Below are 16,313 nucleotides of genomic sequence, written 5' to 3'. Positions count from 1 at the left end.
ACCAGGGAGCCAAGAGTGCCTACAACTGAAAGCAGGAGAATTGCATCCAGCATCCATGTGGAATCTAAGCCCCCTCTTGAAATAGATGTGGAGTGGACACAACCATTCCAAGGTCCACAGGATGGTGGAATAGAGTATGGATTAGAGTGGACTTACTGATATTCTATTCATGAACTATTGTGATTAGTAATCAAAGAAAATGAGGCATTGGGGTGGAGAAAGTGGCCATGGTGGCTGCTGGGGGTAGGGAGTGGGAGGAAGAGATTTGATGTGGGGGCATTTTCAGGACTTGGAGTTGTCCTGAGTGGTGCTGCAGGGACAATTGCCAGACATTGTATGTCCTCCCATGGCCCACTGGATGGAACGTGGGAGAGTGTGGGCTATGGTGTGGACCACAGGCCATGGGGTACAGCGATGCCCAGAGATGTACTCACCAGATGCAATGGATGTGTCATGATGATGGGGGAGAGTGTTACTGTGGGGGGCGTGGTGGGGTGGGGGCGGTGGGGGTGAATGGGGACCTCATATTTTTTGAATTTTTTAAAAAATGAATTAAAAAGAAAAAAGACTGAAGGAGTTCAGCCATAATCATCAAATAATAGACCCTTGCAATAAAGCTCCTAATATATGTCCTATGCTCTATTTCTTCAGTAGGATCCTCACTGCTTTTAGTACCAAATGTGTGGTGCTACTATAACAAACACCAAAATATGAGCACATGACTTTGGAAATTGATGATGTATACATACTTGAAGAATTTTGAGACATTTGAAAACAGCCTGCATTTCCTTAAGGAGAATATTGATGCAAATACAGACATTGAAGCTGCTTCTGCTGAGGGCCCAGAAGGGAATTAGGGACTGTTACCTTAAATGGGAAGGATGGCAATCCTTATATAGAGAGGCAGAAACTCAGATGAGTTTTGTCCAACAGTCATGGGAAAAGCTGTATTTGTAATCAATAAAATTGTATACTGAGTCTCAGGCCCTGGCTGTCACTTGGACAGTCCAGAGATTCAGGTCTCCTGAGTATACACTGAATGCGGCACCACCCACATGTCCGGTTAACATAACAGAAGAGGCATGTGAGCCTCAGCAGGCTTACCCTGGCCAGCTAAAAGAGAGGTGAAGAATGTCAACCACCACACCAGGGAGCCAAGAGTGCCTATAACTGCAAGCAGAAGAATTGCATCCATCATCCATGTGGAATCTAAGCCCCCTCTTCATATAGAGAGGGAGTGGACATAACCATCCCAGGGTCCACAGGATGGACAAATAGAGTATGGATTAGAGTGAACTTGCTGAAATTCTACTATGGAACTATTGTGATTAGCAATGGAAGAAATTGTAACATTGATGTAGAGAAAGTGGCCACGGTTAACTGCAGAGGTTAGGGAGAGGGAAGAAGAGATATGATGAGGAGACATTTTCAGGATTTGGAGTTTTCCTGGGTGGTACTACAGGTACAGATGCTGGATATTGCATGTCCTGCCCTGGCCCACTGGGTGGACTGGGGCTAGAGTAAGCCACAATGTAAACCACTATCCATAAGGTGCAGCAGTGCTCCAAAATGTATTCACTAAAAGCAATGAATGTGCCACAATGATGAAAGAGGTTGTTGCTCTGGGAAGAATGGGGTGAGGATGGTGGAGGGTATATGGGGAGCTCATTTTTTATGTTTTTAACATTAAAACACTTAAAACATTAAAAAAAGCAAAGAGAGAAAATTAAAAATAAAATAAAATAAAATAAACTTGTGTACTTAGCTGAGTACATTTCCAAGCAAACTGTTGAAGGCATGTCCCAGCTTATGCTCACTAGGTATGTAAATCAAGAAACGTTTGCAAATATGAGGGAAGCAGAAGACAGAGATAGGAATATACAGGAAATATCTGTGGAGGACCTTCTTTTCTAACGATATGAAACCCTGTGACATGCACAGAGGACTGCAGGGTATTTCCCCCAATATCAGATATATTAAATTGTTAATAATATTTCACTGATTTTTTGAAGATTAAATAAAATGTTGCATAACTCACTGTAGTTACAGTACTTAATCTGCCATGCATATGTTGTGCATCATACAAATCATAGGTATTTAATGGACATTTTCATTGACTTTAAAGAAGAATCTCTTTAGCTACCCATATAGATTTCAACCATCTTTTCAATCAAATTTTAGATTTAATTGACCCTAGCTTGTCTTTTCATACAGACATCCCTTAAGCTTCCATGTAGCTCTGTTAGGGACACATATATACCAATTCTAGTTTTTTATAATGCTTTGTAGCAAATTTCTCTGAGACAAGCAGAGAGATGCCTTGTAAAACTTCCCATTGAATGACAACATTAAGTAAACAGTTACTCAGTGTGTGAAATTGTTTTCAGTTTATGCACATTTTTAAGAGAAAATACATAGAAAATATTTGAGGATATTGTGCAGAATTGAAAATATTCCAAAGATTCCACTTATTTTATCAAAATGAGTTTTTTTTTAGAGTACAATATTCCTCAAATAGAAAACATTTTTAACCAAACATTTCAGTGTTAGGTAAAAGTTGTGTTAGAGGTCTCCAGGACTTATGAAATTTCATACTCTTTATCTATACTGTCTCCCCACATTATTGGTTATTTATTGTCTTAAACCACAAGATATTTTAGAATGTTATATTATCAAGAACACTGCCACCTGAACTGAAAATGTTAATAAGAGAGCAAAATTTAAAAAGACTGTTGGAATTCCAAAATTCTACATACTGATGGAACTATGCAGATTCAAACAGGCATTGAAAAAAGAAAGTTCGATGCCTTGGTTTGCCAGACTGCTATGAAATATGTTACAGAAAGGAATGACTTGAACAATGGAAATGTATGGCTTGCAGTTTTGAAGTTAGGAGACTTCCCCTATTGAGATGTCCTGAAGGCATTACTTTCCCCCCATATCTATAACAGGTTAGTGGTGACTACCAGAGGAACTTGAGGCTCCTTGGCTTCTATCTCTGCCTTCCATTCATGCAATGTCCTCTGCTTTCTCCTCTGGGTTCTGTTGACTACCATCTCCTGGCTCCTGCCTCTGCTTCTATCTCTTTAACTGAATTTCTCATGCTTATAACAGAATTCAGTATTATGAATTAAGGCCTTCTTTCATTCAGTTGGGCCACATCTTAACAAAAATATCATATTCAAAAGTTCCTATCTAACATAAGATACCTAATAGGATACCGATAATGATTAAGAATATGTATATGGCAGTGGCCACAGGAGATGCTGAAGACAGGGAAAGGGAAGAGGAGGTGTGATATGGGGGCATGCAGGATTTGGAGTTGTGCTGAATTATATTACAGGACAGATGCAGGACATTATATATCATGCCATAACCCACTGAATGTACTGGGAGAGTGTGCTCCAATGTATTCATTAATTGCAATAAACGTACCGCACTAATGAAAGACATTGTTAATATGTCCAAAGTGAGGGGTGTGTGGAGTGAGGCATATGGGAACCTCTTATATTTTTTAAAGTAACATTTTGTGTGATGAATGTAATTTTTAAAAATAAATTCAAAATATATTTTAAAAAAGAATATGTATATAATTCACTCTACTCCAGATGAAGACTGTGGTCAGCTCCACAGGCAGAGATATCAAAGACATGGACTCAAAGACCAGAGACCTGGGAGCAGAAGCCAGAGCCAGAGGTCCAGAGGGCAGAGCCATGGGCCCAAGGACAGTCCATAGGCCACAGAGATGATCCCAGACAATGAAACCTTACAGAACTTCAGGATTTAAAAGCGCTCGGTGCTCAAGCAAGTACTTCTAAGACAATGTTAAATAGGAGCGGAGATAATGGGCATCCTTGTCTTGTTCCTGAGTTTAGAGGGAAGGATTTCAGAATTTCTCCATTGTAAACAATGTTGGCTGTAGGTTTTTCATATATACTCTTTATCATGTTCAAAGAGTTTCCTTGTATTCCGATCTTTTGGAGTGTTTTTATCAAGAAGGGGTGCTGTATTTTGTCAAATGCTTTTTCTGCATCAATAGATATAATCATGTGATTTTTTCCTTCAATCTGTTTATATGGTGTATTACATTGATTGATTTTCTTATGTTGAACCATCCTTGCATACCTGGAATAAATCCCACTTGGTCGTGGTGTATAATTCGTTTAATGTGTTGTTGAGTATGATTAGCAAGTATTTTGTTAAGTATTTTTGCGTCTAGGTTCATTAGAGAAATTGGTCTGTAATTTTCCTTTCTTGTGGTGTCTTTGTTTGGCTTTGGTACTAGGGTAATGTTGGCATCGTAGAAGGAGTTCGGCAATTTTCCTTCTGTTTCGATTTTTTGGAATAGTTTCAGCAGGATTGGTGTTAGTTCTTTCCGGAATGTTTTGTAGAATTCACCTGTGAAGCCGTTTGGCCCTGGGATCTTCTTAGTTGGGAGGTTTTTAATGACTGATTCTATCTCTTTGCTTGTGATTGGTTTGTTAAGATCATCAATTTCTTCTTTCGTCAATATGGGCTGCTTATGTGTTTCTAGGAATTTGTCCATTTCCTCTAAATTGTCATTTTTGTTGGAATATAGTTTTTCAAAGTATCCTCTTATGATAGTCTTTATTTCTGTGGGGTCAGTGGTGATATCGCCTTTCTCATTTCTTATTTTGTGTATTTGCATCTTCTCTCTTTTTTTCTTTGTTAGTCTCGCTAGAGGTATTACACCAAAAAAATATAGGGGATGACAGACTAATAATGTAAACCATAACGCAGAACATAGGATAACTAAAAAATTTAGAAAACTGTACATCCTAAAGTATGGACCACATTGTAAGCACACATGTCACCTTGTTTGAAAGCTATTGTTTCGGAATCCGTACATCAGTTTCAGGAAATATGATATGAATAAGTTAAAAGATTATCACTGTGGAAGGGAAAAGGTTTTATGGTGGATCTGTGGGAGTACTGTATGTTGTATATATGAATTACTGTGATCTAAGACTCTTGTGAAGAGCTCAATAATTAGAAAAAAAAAGAAAAGAAAAAGATAGGATGTAGAAATTTTTCCAAATCAATATGTACTCTAGATCTTACCTTTAAACTCACCGCTATATTCCATTTTACTAGTAAGGGAAACTGACATTATGTTGAGATTCACTTTACAGGAAGTTTTGGATCACAGAGTGGTTCAACAATGGCGGCAGAGGAATACTGATATGGGATGTTATTGACTGGCTATATGTGGTTGACAGGGAGCTATACAGGGCATATGTCCAGGGTACATGGTAATGTTTAGATATACTCATAGTGGAAACAATTAAAAACAACAGCTGGGGGGGGTACTGGGTTCCTGGCCGGGGGGTCTCTGTCGTGGTCCCTGGGGGAGCAGCGGCAGTCCCCCAGGTGCAACGGTAAGAACCAGGAAGGAATGAGGGCCCAACAGTGGGCTCCTGATACTAATGGCTATGCTTGTGAGCCTATACACCTGCAATAAGAACAAGCCTAGAGTAGCATTGTGCCTGGGAGTTTCCTCCTGACAGCCTTCATGTTACTCAAATGTGGCCACTCTCGATGCCAAACTCAGCATGTAGATGCAGCGCATTCCCTCCAGCGTGGGACATGACACCCGGGGATGAACCTCCCTGGCACCGAGGGATCACTAACACATACCAGCTGAAGATGCAACTAGAAAATGACCTTGAATTAAAGGTTCAATGCGGATCAGCAGAATATCCCTGTCTACATATAATAACATGACTTCAAAATGCTGTTTGACCTAATGTAAGGGGGAAATTGAAAGGAGAAATGAGTTTATATGGCTATGAGTCTCTAAAAAAGAGGCTGGAGGTTGTCAGAAGGAATGCCCTTATGCACAACTGAGCAGAGTCTAAGAGACAGATAAAGTAGATACAACCCCAGGTAATGGTTTTTTTGAGGAATAAAGAGACCCACGGGTTCTATGGTCATGGCAGATGGGGTTCACTGCCATGTCAGATGGCCCTTCTTTGGAGCTGGTGTTTCTGCGTGATGGAACTGGGCTCAGAGGGGATCTCTTTTCACAAGACTTTCATGCTACTTTACTGGAATTGTAGTTGGTGCTGGGTTTTAAGATATATTTAGGGGATTTGAATCTCTGGACTGACAATATGATACCCAGGCCCAGAGCCTCAACAGACTTCAGTTCCTACACTCTGATTTATTGGACTTACCCCACTCAGCTAACATGGAATTGAGGAAGGTCAACCACCACACCATGGAGCCTAGAGTGTCTACAACTGAAAGCAGGAAGAGTGCATCCAGTATCCATGTGGAATCTAAGCCCCCACTTGAAATAGATGTGCAATGGGCACAACCAATCCAATGTCCACAGAGAAAATGTGGCATTGGTGTGGGAAAGGTGGCCATGGTGGCTGCTGGGTGCGGGGAATGGGAGGAAGAGGTGAGATGGGGAGGCGTTTTTGGGACGTGGAGTTGTCCTGGGTGGTGCTTCACGGACAATTACAGGACATTGTAGATCCCCCCAGGGCCCACTGGATGGAACGTGGGAGAGTGTGGGCTATGATGTGGACCATTGACTATGGGGTGCAGTGATGCTCAGAGATGTACTTACCAGGTGCAATGGATGTGTCATGATGATGGGAGAGAGTGTTGCTGTGGGGGGAGTGGGGTGTGGGGGCGGTGGGGTTGACTGGGACCTCATTTGAATGTAATATTTAAAAAAATAAAAAATTAAAAAAAAATAAAAGTGCTCGGGAGCATTGCTTCCTTGTTTCCTTCCATTCTCTCTTTTGGAATTGGAATGTCTAAAACTTTTATACTATTCCTGCCCCACCATGGTAGTTTGGAATCAGAAAAGTTATTTCTCTTCTTATTGGTCCATAGGCAGAAATTAATTTTTCCCCAGAACTGATCCTGCCCAGAATGTCATACATACCAGACGAGTTAGATGATGACTTAAGATTTTGAGCTAAGGATGCATAAATGAGGTTTAGGAATTGAGATGATGCTGTAATTTGTTTAGATGTTTGGGCATGTTGGGATGAAGAGAATTTATTTTGCATGTCAACAACTAAGTTTCCTTGGGGTTGAAGTGTACACACTATAGACTGAATAATATACTGAAAATACCTGGTCTTAAACCCAGGTAAACATGACTGCTGCCTCATATGAGACATAATTGTAGTTCGTTTAATTTAATTCAAAATGCAGAGATTATTCCAGGTTTTAAGTTAGGGGTATAAAAGAAATTTCATGTAATCCTAAAAAAAGGAGACATGATAATTCAACAGACCTATAGGAAATTTCAAAGTGAAGGCAGAGCAAAGAGACATTTGGCGATGCTGGACTTGAAAGCTAGAGTGATGTAGTTTGAAAACAAGTACATCTGGCAGCCACCATGACTGACAGAGGTGAGGAATTTACTCTCCAAGAGACCATCCAGAGGAAGTGTGGTCTCACAGACACCCTGAGTTCAGCCTTGTGATACAATAGCTATCTTCTAGCTTCCAAAACTGAGAGAATTAAATTTTGTTACTGTAAGTCATCATGTTTCTTTTTACTTTCTTAAAGCAGCCTCTGAAAGTGAATTAAATTATTAAAAATTATTAATAATGAGGAATAAAATGCAGTTTAGAAAGACATGAATATACTCTCAATCATAGGAAACAAGTATATTCTATGTATCAAGTTCAGTTAATAGCATTTTATGTGTGTTACTCATTTGGCTTCACAACAACCTCACAAAATATGTACAATTATTATATCTGCTTTATATCTGCAAAATCTTATCCGCTGAGAGAATAAATAATTTAATCGAGGACACAAGAGTAGAAACAATTAGTGGTGTAAATAAATGAACAAATTGAAACCAGAGGAGAAAGAGTCATGGGGAAATTTGTACATATTTAAAATTAGGAATAGAAAAATGAGGAATGTACTTTACTAGGAAAAGAATGAAAATGAGATAATATTCTATCTTATCAAATTTTATTTTCTTATCAAAAGAAACAATAGGAGGGAGCAAATGCATTGTGCTATGCTTATGAAGTATACTCAGGAGACACTTTGTAGAAGGTCCTGCCAGAACCAAAGGCTGAGTACATAAAGAGGGAGAGTAGGAAGTGGACTTGGCTCAGTGCTTAGGGTGTCTGTCTACCACACTGGAGGTCTGCGGTTCAAACCCCAGGCCTCTTTGACCCGAGTGGAGCTGGCCCATGCACAGTGCTGATGCGCACAATGAGCGCCATGGTACACAGGGGTGTCCCCTGCATAGGGGAGGCCCACGTGCAAGGAGTGTGCCCCGTAAGGAGAGCCACCCAGCGCAAAAGAAAGTGCAGCCTGCCCAGAAGTGGCGCCGAACACATGGAGAGCTGACACAACAAGATGACACAACAAAAAGAAAGACAGATTCCCATGCTGCTGACAACAACAGAAGCGGACAAAGAAGACGCAGCAAATAGACACACAGAACAGACAACTGGTGCAGTGGGAAGAAGGGGAGTGAAATAAATAAATAGATCTTTTTTAAAAATTTTTTAAAAAAGAGGGAGAGTGATAGACACTTTCTGTCTATGTAGAACATGTGAAGGTTAGAAAGATATTTTAAACAAAATTTGGAGGAAAATAGCAGGCTCCAGAGGATGGAAAGGAGGATGAGAAGGAGTCAAAATAGGAAAGTTTAAATTAAGAAGGCACAGGGAAGAGGTAGGTGACCCATCAGGGTGTTAAATTCTCTGTTCTGGGCTTTTATTTCCTCTTTTTGAACCTGCACATAACCATCAAAAGAAGATAAAATTAGTCAGCCAGGTGGTAAAAGACATGTTGTCCACTCAACCCAAATCCAGGCTGATGGCCAGCTAACAGACATGAGAAGGAAATTAAGGAACATTGGGTCTAGATCAGCCAGTACTAAGAGGACCTGCCAGATAAATGTAAACTAAGAGTAAGTCCAGGCAAATGAGTCCATCCTGCCCATGTGAACAGACTCCACAATTAACCAAAAAACCCTCAAAAACATAAGGTTTTATGCTATTCAGTTTTGGGCATTATGTATTATTACCTAGAAGTAGTTAATAGATAAATTATCATTATTTAAATTGCTGTCCATTCTTATACCACATTCTTCTCCCCCTGCCTTGATTTATTTTCTATCACTTAAAATTATGTAGTAGATATTTTAATTATACATATGCATGCTTTGTTTCTCTTCAAGTATGATGATAGGAGTGATTTTTGCAACTGACAGTATAACCACTCAATAAAAACTTAATAGCAGAAAATCAGCATTTATGTGTGTAAGAGGGTTTAATGTATTCTGCTCAGACTTGATGAGATATTTCCTGAAAATAAATTTTATTCACCCTGTTCTGAAATCATTTTAGAAATAATATTAGAATGCCTGGAATTCTTCCACTTTTACATTAAATGAATATGTTGATTAATGGTCTTCAAAAGTATTCAGGTTACAGCAGGCTTAGTAACCGTGATTTCTTTCACTGCCTAATGGCTGATTAAAGGGAGAGCTGACACTTAATACTTCTTGAGGGATAGAGTTAAAGAATTAGAACAGTCATTGAAAGTATGAGAATGCCTGAAAGAGATTGAGGGAAGAAAAAGGATAGCAGAAATGGAGTCAGATTTTCACATACACTATGAATATATGAACATATACTGTTCTAGTTTGCTAGGTTAGTGAAATACATATATCCTGAAGTGGATCAGATTTACATTAGGAATGTATAACTTGCTTATAATTTTGAGTCTGAGAAAAATGTCCAAATCAAGGCATCATTAAGTAAAGCTTTCTTCCCAAAGACAGGTTGCTGGTGATCACGGATTACTCTGTCACATGGCAAGGCACATTGGAGCATCTACTGGTCTCCGTATTCTCTTCCTAGATTCCTTGACTAAAGCTTCTTGCTTACTTGGCTACCTCTTTCATTGTCTGAAAATCATTCTTTTCAAAAGGACTCCAGTAACAAGATAAAGATCCAACAGGGGCAAACTTTAAATGGAGTAGCCTAATCAAAATTTCCTACAGACAATAGATTTCAGAGAAAGACTGGATAAACATACTTTTCTGGGTTTCATACTGTCTCAAACCATCACATATACATATATTTTTTAATTGCTTTCTTTTTTCACAGAAAGTGAACATACAACATTTGAGATGTAGCTTTTTCACTTAACATTTTATCTGTGAATTCAGGCAATAGCAATTAATTTTCATTAATTACTTCTCTCAATTTCTCAATGCTACATTCTGTCTTATAGGAAGAGTTAGGATCATATTACAGAAATCTATGTATGTTTTAATCTTTTCTTACAGCAAGCATTATTGCAAAAAATGAACTTTTAAGTGTCAATTCATATATGGGAATATTATGATGTAGACTCAAATCCGCTGACAATTTAGATAACATTCAATTTTAGTGCATATTATACTTTAACTATTTTATAACAGAACCATAGAAAAAGGTGACTTTCATAGGAATATGAACATTGGTGGAAAACTTTACATCCAATCTGATAATATAATCCATTTAAATCAGTATCATCCTCTATAATGTGAGCATTCTTTACAGAATAGGGATATTAAAGTCATTTGCAAATATATTTGATGCCAATAATAATGAAAATATGTATCTAAACCAAGAAAAAGGGAAGGTAGAGTAAGAAATCACAATCTCTTACATTGATCAAACAGGCTTGGATGAAAAACAGGGTCCAAGCAACGAAAAAGTAAAGGAGGAAGATGACTTTTCCTGGTAGGTCCAAAGTTGGAGCCATGATGGCAGAGAAAGAAGGAGAATAATGGAATAAAGAATTAATATGGCAAATTTCTCAGTATTAAGTAGACATGTAAAAGAGAGAATCAATCCACCGGGGTGTAAAACTACCTGGACCTTTACCCAGAGGTTAAAAAACAAATTATTTACGCAGTGAAATGTGACCTACCCATGAAACACAGGCAGATTTCTATGGTACAATCCACTAAAATTTGCAGTGTCTCAGACAGATGGAGGAAGCAAAGTTCAGGGCTGTGTGAGGAGGAAGCAGCTGCTGCTGCAGGACTCACTGACCTACATCACCGGGGAGGAGGTTTATGTTCGAGGCTGAACCACTGTGGGAGGTCTAGTATCCCACTGCTGACAGTAATACGTTCCCAGATCTTCATCCTGGACGCCGTTGATGGTGAGAGTGAAATCTGTTCCAGACCCACTGCCACTGAATCGGTCAGGGACCCCAGAGGGCCGGGTGGATGCCTTATAGATGAGCAGTTTAGGAGCCTGTCCTGGTTTCTGGTGGTACCAGTTTAAGTAGTTGCTAACACTCTGACTGGCCTTGCACTTGAGGGTGACGGTCTCTCCTGCAGATGCAGCCACAGAGCCTGGAGACTGGGTCATCACTATGTCCCCACTGGAACCTGCAATAAGAAAAGAACATAGATTGTACATTGAATAATAAGTATATAAATATATATATCTAAATGCAGCTGTCCTTATTTTTCATATATAATCAGATCTGCCTTAGATGAAACAATTCATTCACTCTGCCTGTTAGAACCATTCTCCAACTTAATGAAGATACTGCTCTTCTAAACCTCTCACCTGAGACCCAGAACATCAGGAGCACCAGCAGCTGGGCCTGTGACATCATCGTGCTCAACCGTCTGCTGCACTCAGTCCCCGACTCAAGGGAAACCTCATTAATAGAGCTCTGAGCGGGAAACGAAGTCCCTGAGGAGCCTATGCAAAGCGTCAGAGAGGATAAAGACAAACGTGCCTGTGCAGTGAGTTGTCAAGACAATATTGGAATGAGATCAAAATATCATGACCACATGAAATGCAATTGCACATCTGCAAAAAGCTCAGAAATGAACTTAAGATGCTAATATTCAATAAATATCAAAGCACCAGCAATCAACTTGAAACCATAAATTAATTTTAGTATTATTTCATATTCTTTCTGTAAATCTAAAATTTGATCATGTAATTTTATAAATATCATACCAGAATGTGTGTGGGATATTCATATCATTTGATAGAATGAAAATATTGTACAAAAATTATATGTCTATATCACTCCTCTGAATTTTTAAAATATATTTCAATTTGTTCTTGGAATTTGAAACATCACCTACATATATCCAAAGCAGGCTCTGTAGTGACCTCGATCCAAATACTATATCTCAAAATGAGTCACCAGTCCCTTACAAGTCACCATCCGCACTGCCCTTTAGGTCATCCAGTTTCTCAAATCACAATAGAAGTGATTAGCTGATATAAGGTGTAAGATCTCCACCTAGTGGTAGTAGATAAAATAGCTTAATCGCCCAGAGTCTGATAGAGCAGGTTCTTCATTTATTTCTATCTCAAATAAATGCTTTTATAGAATTATGCGAATAACAATATCATGGAAAATTTTAAGTATAGAGTATTAATTTTAAAAATCCCTGACCTCATAAAGGTTTATTCTTACTGGAAGGGACAGACAATAAACAACTAACATTTCTCTAGCCACTGTCCTGCTTCTCTTATTTTCCTTCTAGTATCAATAGGGAGGACAGGTGGGGCAATGTGCATCCAGGTCCATTTCATGACACAATCCTCTACATGAACAGAATCAGAAGGAGAGAAAAATAACTAGGGCACTGTAACCATGTTAAAAATTTTAAAAAATATTTTCTCTCATGAGTATGACTTTTCCTCCAAAGAAACCTCCCAAATGCCTCCAATGGATAAATTGAATACAAATATTTTATTGCTAAGAGATTTCAAAGCGAGTTGGGAGGTCATTTCAGAGGTTACGTTTGTGTACGTCTGAGAAGAATCACACTGATTGCCACAATACAATAAACAATGACTCAAACAGAGGTTCTCCTGAGGACTCTAGAGTCATCTGGACACTTTAGGCATGGCACACCCACCCAGGAAATCAAAAGCCCATTGATTGGCCTTACCTTGGAATATATGTTAGGCTATCTTTGCAATATAATAGAGTTAGATGCATTTATAATTTACTTTCAGGTCATTCTTCTGCCCCTCTTATTTGCACCTATAATTAGCACTCTATCCACTATATATCTGTGTCAAGACTTAAGTATTTCAGCTAGTCATAAGCCGGTTGAGCCTGCAAATCTCAACATAGTTGCAGCCAACACTAACTTTCCAGTCTATCAGGCTCACTAAAGACAATTAACAAAATGATGAGGCTGCACAATGCCCATCCAAGAAAAAACCAGAATATCTACAACTGCCAGCAAGACAGTTCCATCCGTCTCCCCCATGGGATCTAAGCCCCAAAACATTGGAAGAAGAAGAGGAATCACCATCCAAAAATCCTCAAAATGGAGGAATGAACAAATGGAAGGGGGAATGAATTTATGGACTAAAGTAGACGTATTATTCTAGTAACGTAAAAACTTGAAACATTGGTATTAAATAGTGCTCACGAAGGGTTCTAGGGTGGGGAGAGGGAAGAACAGGTGTAACGTGGGGTATTTTGGAGCATTGGAATTGCTCTGCATGATATTGCAATGACAGATACAGGCCATTATACATTTAATAAAAGCTTTGAAATTGTGAAGTGCAATAAGTAAACCATAATATAAACTATAGTCCATTGTTAGTAGCATGCTTCAATGTTTGCTCATCAATTGTAAACAAATATTACACTAATTAAAGATGTTATTAATAGTGAAAATGTTAGAGGGGAGGGGGTAAAGTATGTGGAAATCCCCTTTATATTCTGTAAGTCTGAAAATGTTTTTATTATTTACATTTTTAAATGCACATCTTTTTAATTGAAGTAAAACTTAAAAAGAAAAGCATAAAAAAATTATATATTTATAATGGGTTTTCACAAAGGCACACATAAAAAAAGCCCCCAAATTGAGAAATAAAACATTTAAAATATATCAAGCTCCCCCTTAGCTTCTCTCCCAAGACTAACCACTATCTTGACTTCTAACACTTCAGGTTAGTTTTACCTACTTTTTTACAATTAGGAATGTAAGCACATATGCACGATTTTGTGTCTGGCTTCCCTTGCTCAGCGTGATGTGTCTTTGCAGATCACAAGTGTATTAACTATAAAATGTTTTCATCAATCTGTCCTATACAATTAATTTTCAACTAATTTTATTGATGATATTAATAAAGCATACAATCCATCCAACAGTAAAATCAATGATATTTCACTTAGTCACTTAGTAGTTGTTGTACTTAATCACTTAGTTGTTCATTCATTACTTCAATCACTATTAGAGCATTTTCATTATTTCAATAACATGAATATTCCTCACCTCTAGAGCATTCCATGCTTCCCTGCTGCTATTTCCAACTATACTTGCAGATAAATTTATTTATTTTTGGGCAATTTGATTGAAATATATCCACATACCACATAATCTAACTAAAGTGTTTAATCAGTGGCTTTTAATATAATCACAATGTTCATCATCACAAAAATTTTTTAGACCTATTTCATTACTCCAAAAAGAAAAATTTCATACCCTTAGCAGTCAGCTCTCATCCCTCTGTCTTCCCCAGGCTTAAATAATCACTAATCTGTTTACATCTTTATAAATGGATTTATATTTACATTTTATATGAACTGGGTCATACAATATATAGTACGTGGTGTTGGTTTCTTGTCACTAAGCATAATTTTTCTCTGATATTAAGATCTTGTATTGACATACATAGGTTCAGATTCAGAGAAAAATGATCTTTTATATTCAGTTTTACCCATGTTCATATTTACGATGTGGTTTTACTATGCTATACATTCCCATGTTACATTTTTTTACTTTCATTTTAGTAATATTCTCTGTCTTAAAATTTCCATGGAAACCACTCTCATACTACTAGCTACAAATATTATTTGCCTTTCAATTTTCTATTCATTTCCCAAGATTAACACACTTTTTTATTCATTTCCCAGGATTAACACACTTCTTTTCTATCAATCCTGCCCAAATTATCCCTCAGGTTTCCATTCTCTGACTGAGCTTACTCTATTTGCTGTTGACACATATTCAAGTTATTATCTGCATGACATTACACAATGTATTCATGAAGGTCCTGGAAGAGCAATCATAAAATATTTGTCCTTTTGTGCGTGACTTGCTTCGTTCAACATATTTTCTTTAAAAATTTAGAAAAAAATAAATTAAAAAGTCAGACTACTACAAATGTTTGAGAGGATGTGGCATGATAGGAACACTAATTCAATGTTGCTGTAGGTGTGAATGGTACAGCCACTCTGGAGGATTGTCTGACCGTTCCTAAAGAAGTTGAATATTGATTTCCCATGGGACCCAACAGTACCACTACTAGGTATATACCCAGAAGAACTGAGTGCCATAACACAACACACATCTCCACACCAATCTTCTTACTGGCATTATTCACAATTGTCAAAAGATGGTAACAACCTAAGTATCTATAAAGTTATGGATGGATTAAAAAACTGTGTTGAATAAACCCTATATTTTCATGTAACTTTCCTGTAATCTAAAACTTCTTTAAAAATAATTTTAAAAATAATCTGTGAATTAAGAACTGTCTATAGAGTAATGACATTGAATGTTAATGAATTAAGCTCCCAAATTGAAAGACACAGCCTGGAGGAATGGATAAGAAAATATAAACTATTTCTATGCTGTCTATAGAAGACTCACCCTAGGTTAAAGGATATAAATAGACTAAAATGAAAATCTGGAAAAAAAGATATTCCATGCATGCAGTAACCAAAAGATTAAAAAAAAAAAAAGCTTCAGAAGTCATACTTAAATCAGATGAAATAAACTAAAGGCAAAGCTTTTACAGGTGACAAGGAAGGTCATTTTATATTAATAATAATAAAAGAGGCCATTCACCAGAAGGAAATAGCCATATATGTGTAGGTCATAAATTATGTGACAAAACTGAAGGAAGAAATAGCTGTCTCTACAATAATTATTAGACATTGTAATATACAACTCTCATTATTGGATAGATCATCTTGGAAGATAATAAAGAAAGAAAGAGCAAGCTTGAAACGTGTGATAAATGAACTAAACATAACAGACATATACAGAATATTGAACACCCAAACAAGAGGATAAACATTCTTCTCAAGTTCTCATAAGTCTCTCTGCAGGATAGATCATATGTTGGGTCATAAAGCAGATCTAAATAAATTTTAAAAGATTGAAATTATGCAAAACACTTTCTCAGATCATAATGCAATAAAGTTGAAAACTAACAACAGACATAAAATGAGAAAATTCACAAATATCTGGAGATTAAACAACATAGTATTTAACAATCAGTTGGTCA

At 37.6% G+C, this 16,313-nt stretch overlaps 1 gene segment (V, D, J or C); it reads right to left on the bottom strand.

Annotated features, from left to right (window-relative positions):
• LOC101425274 (immunoglobulin kappa variable 3-20-like) overlaps positions 1-11,672 on the bottom strand; it is a 62,917-nt gene extending 51,245 nt beyond the window's left edge. Inside the window, 1 exon segment of the V gene segment in view lies at positions 11,598-11,672. Within this exon segment, the coding sequence occupies positions 11,598-11,646 (49 nt within the window).
• Positions 11,673-16,313: the final 4,641 nt, after the last annotated feature.

The sequence above is a fragment of the Dasypus novemcinctus genome, chromosome 17, assembly GCF_030445035.2.
Source record: "Dasypus novemcinctus isolate mDasNov1 chromosome 17, mDasNov1.1.hap2, whole genome shotgun sequence".
Taxonomy (NCBI): domain Eukaryota; kingdom Metazoa; phylum Chordata; class Mammalia; order Cingulata; family Dasypodidae; genus Dasypus; species Dasypus novemcinctus.
The sequence above is the reverse complement of the archived record's forward strand: the minus strand, read 5'-3'. Positions and strand labels throughout refer to the sequence as shown.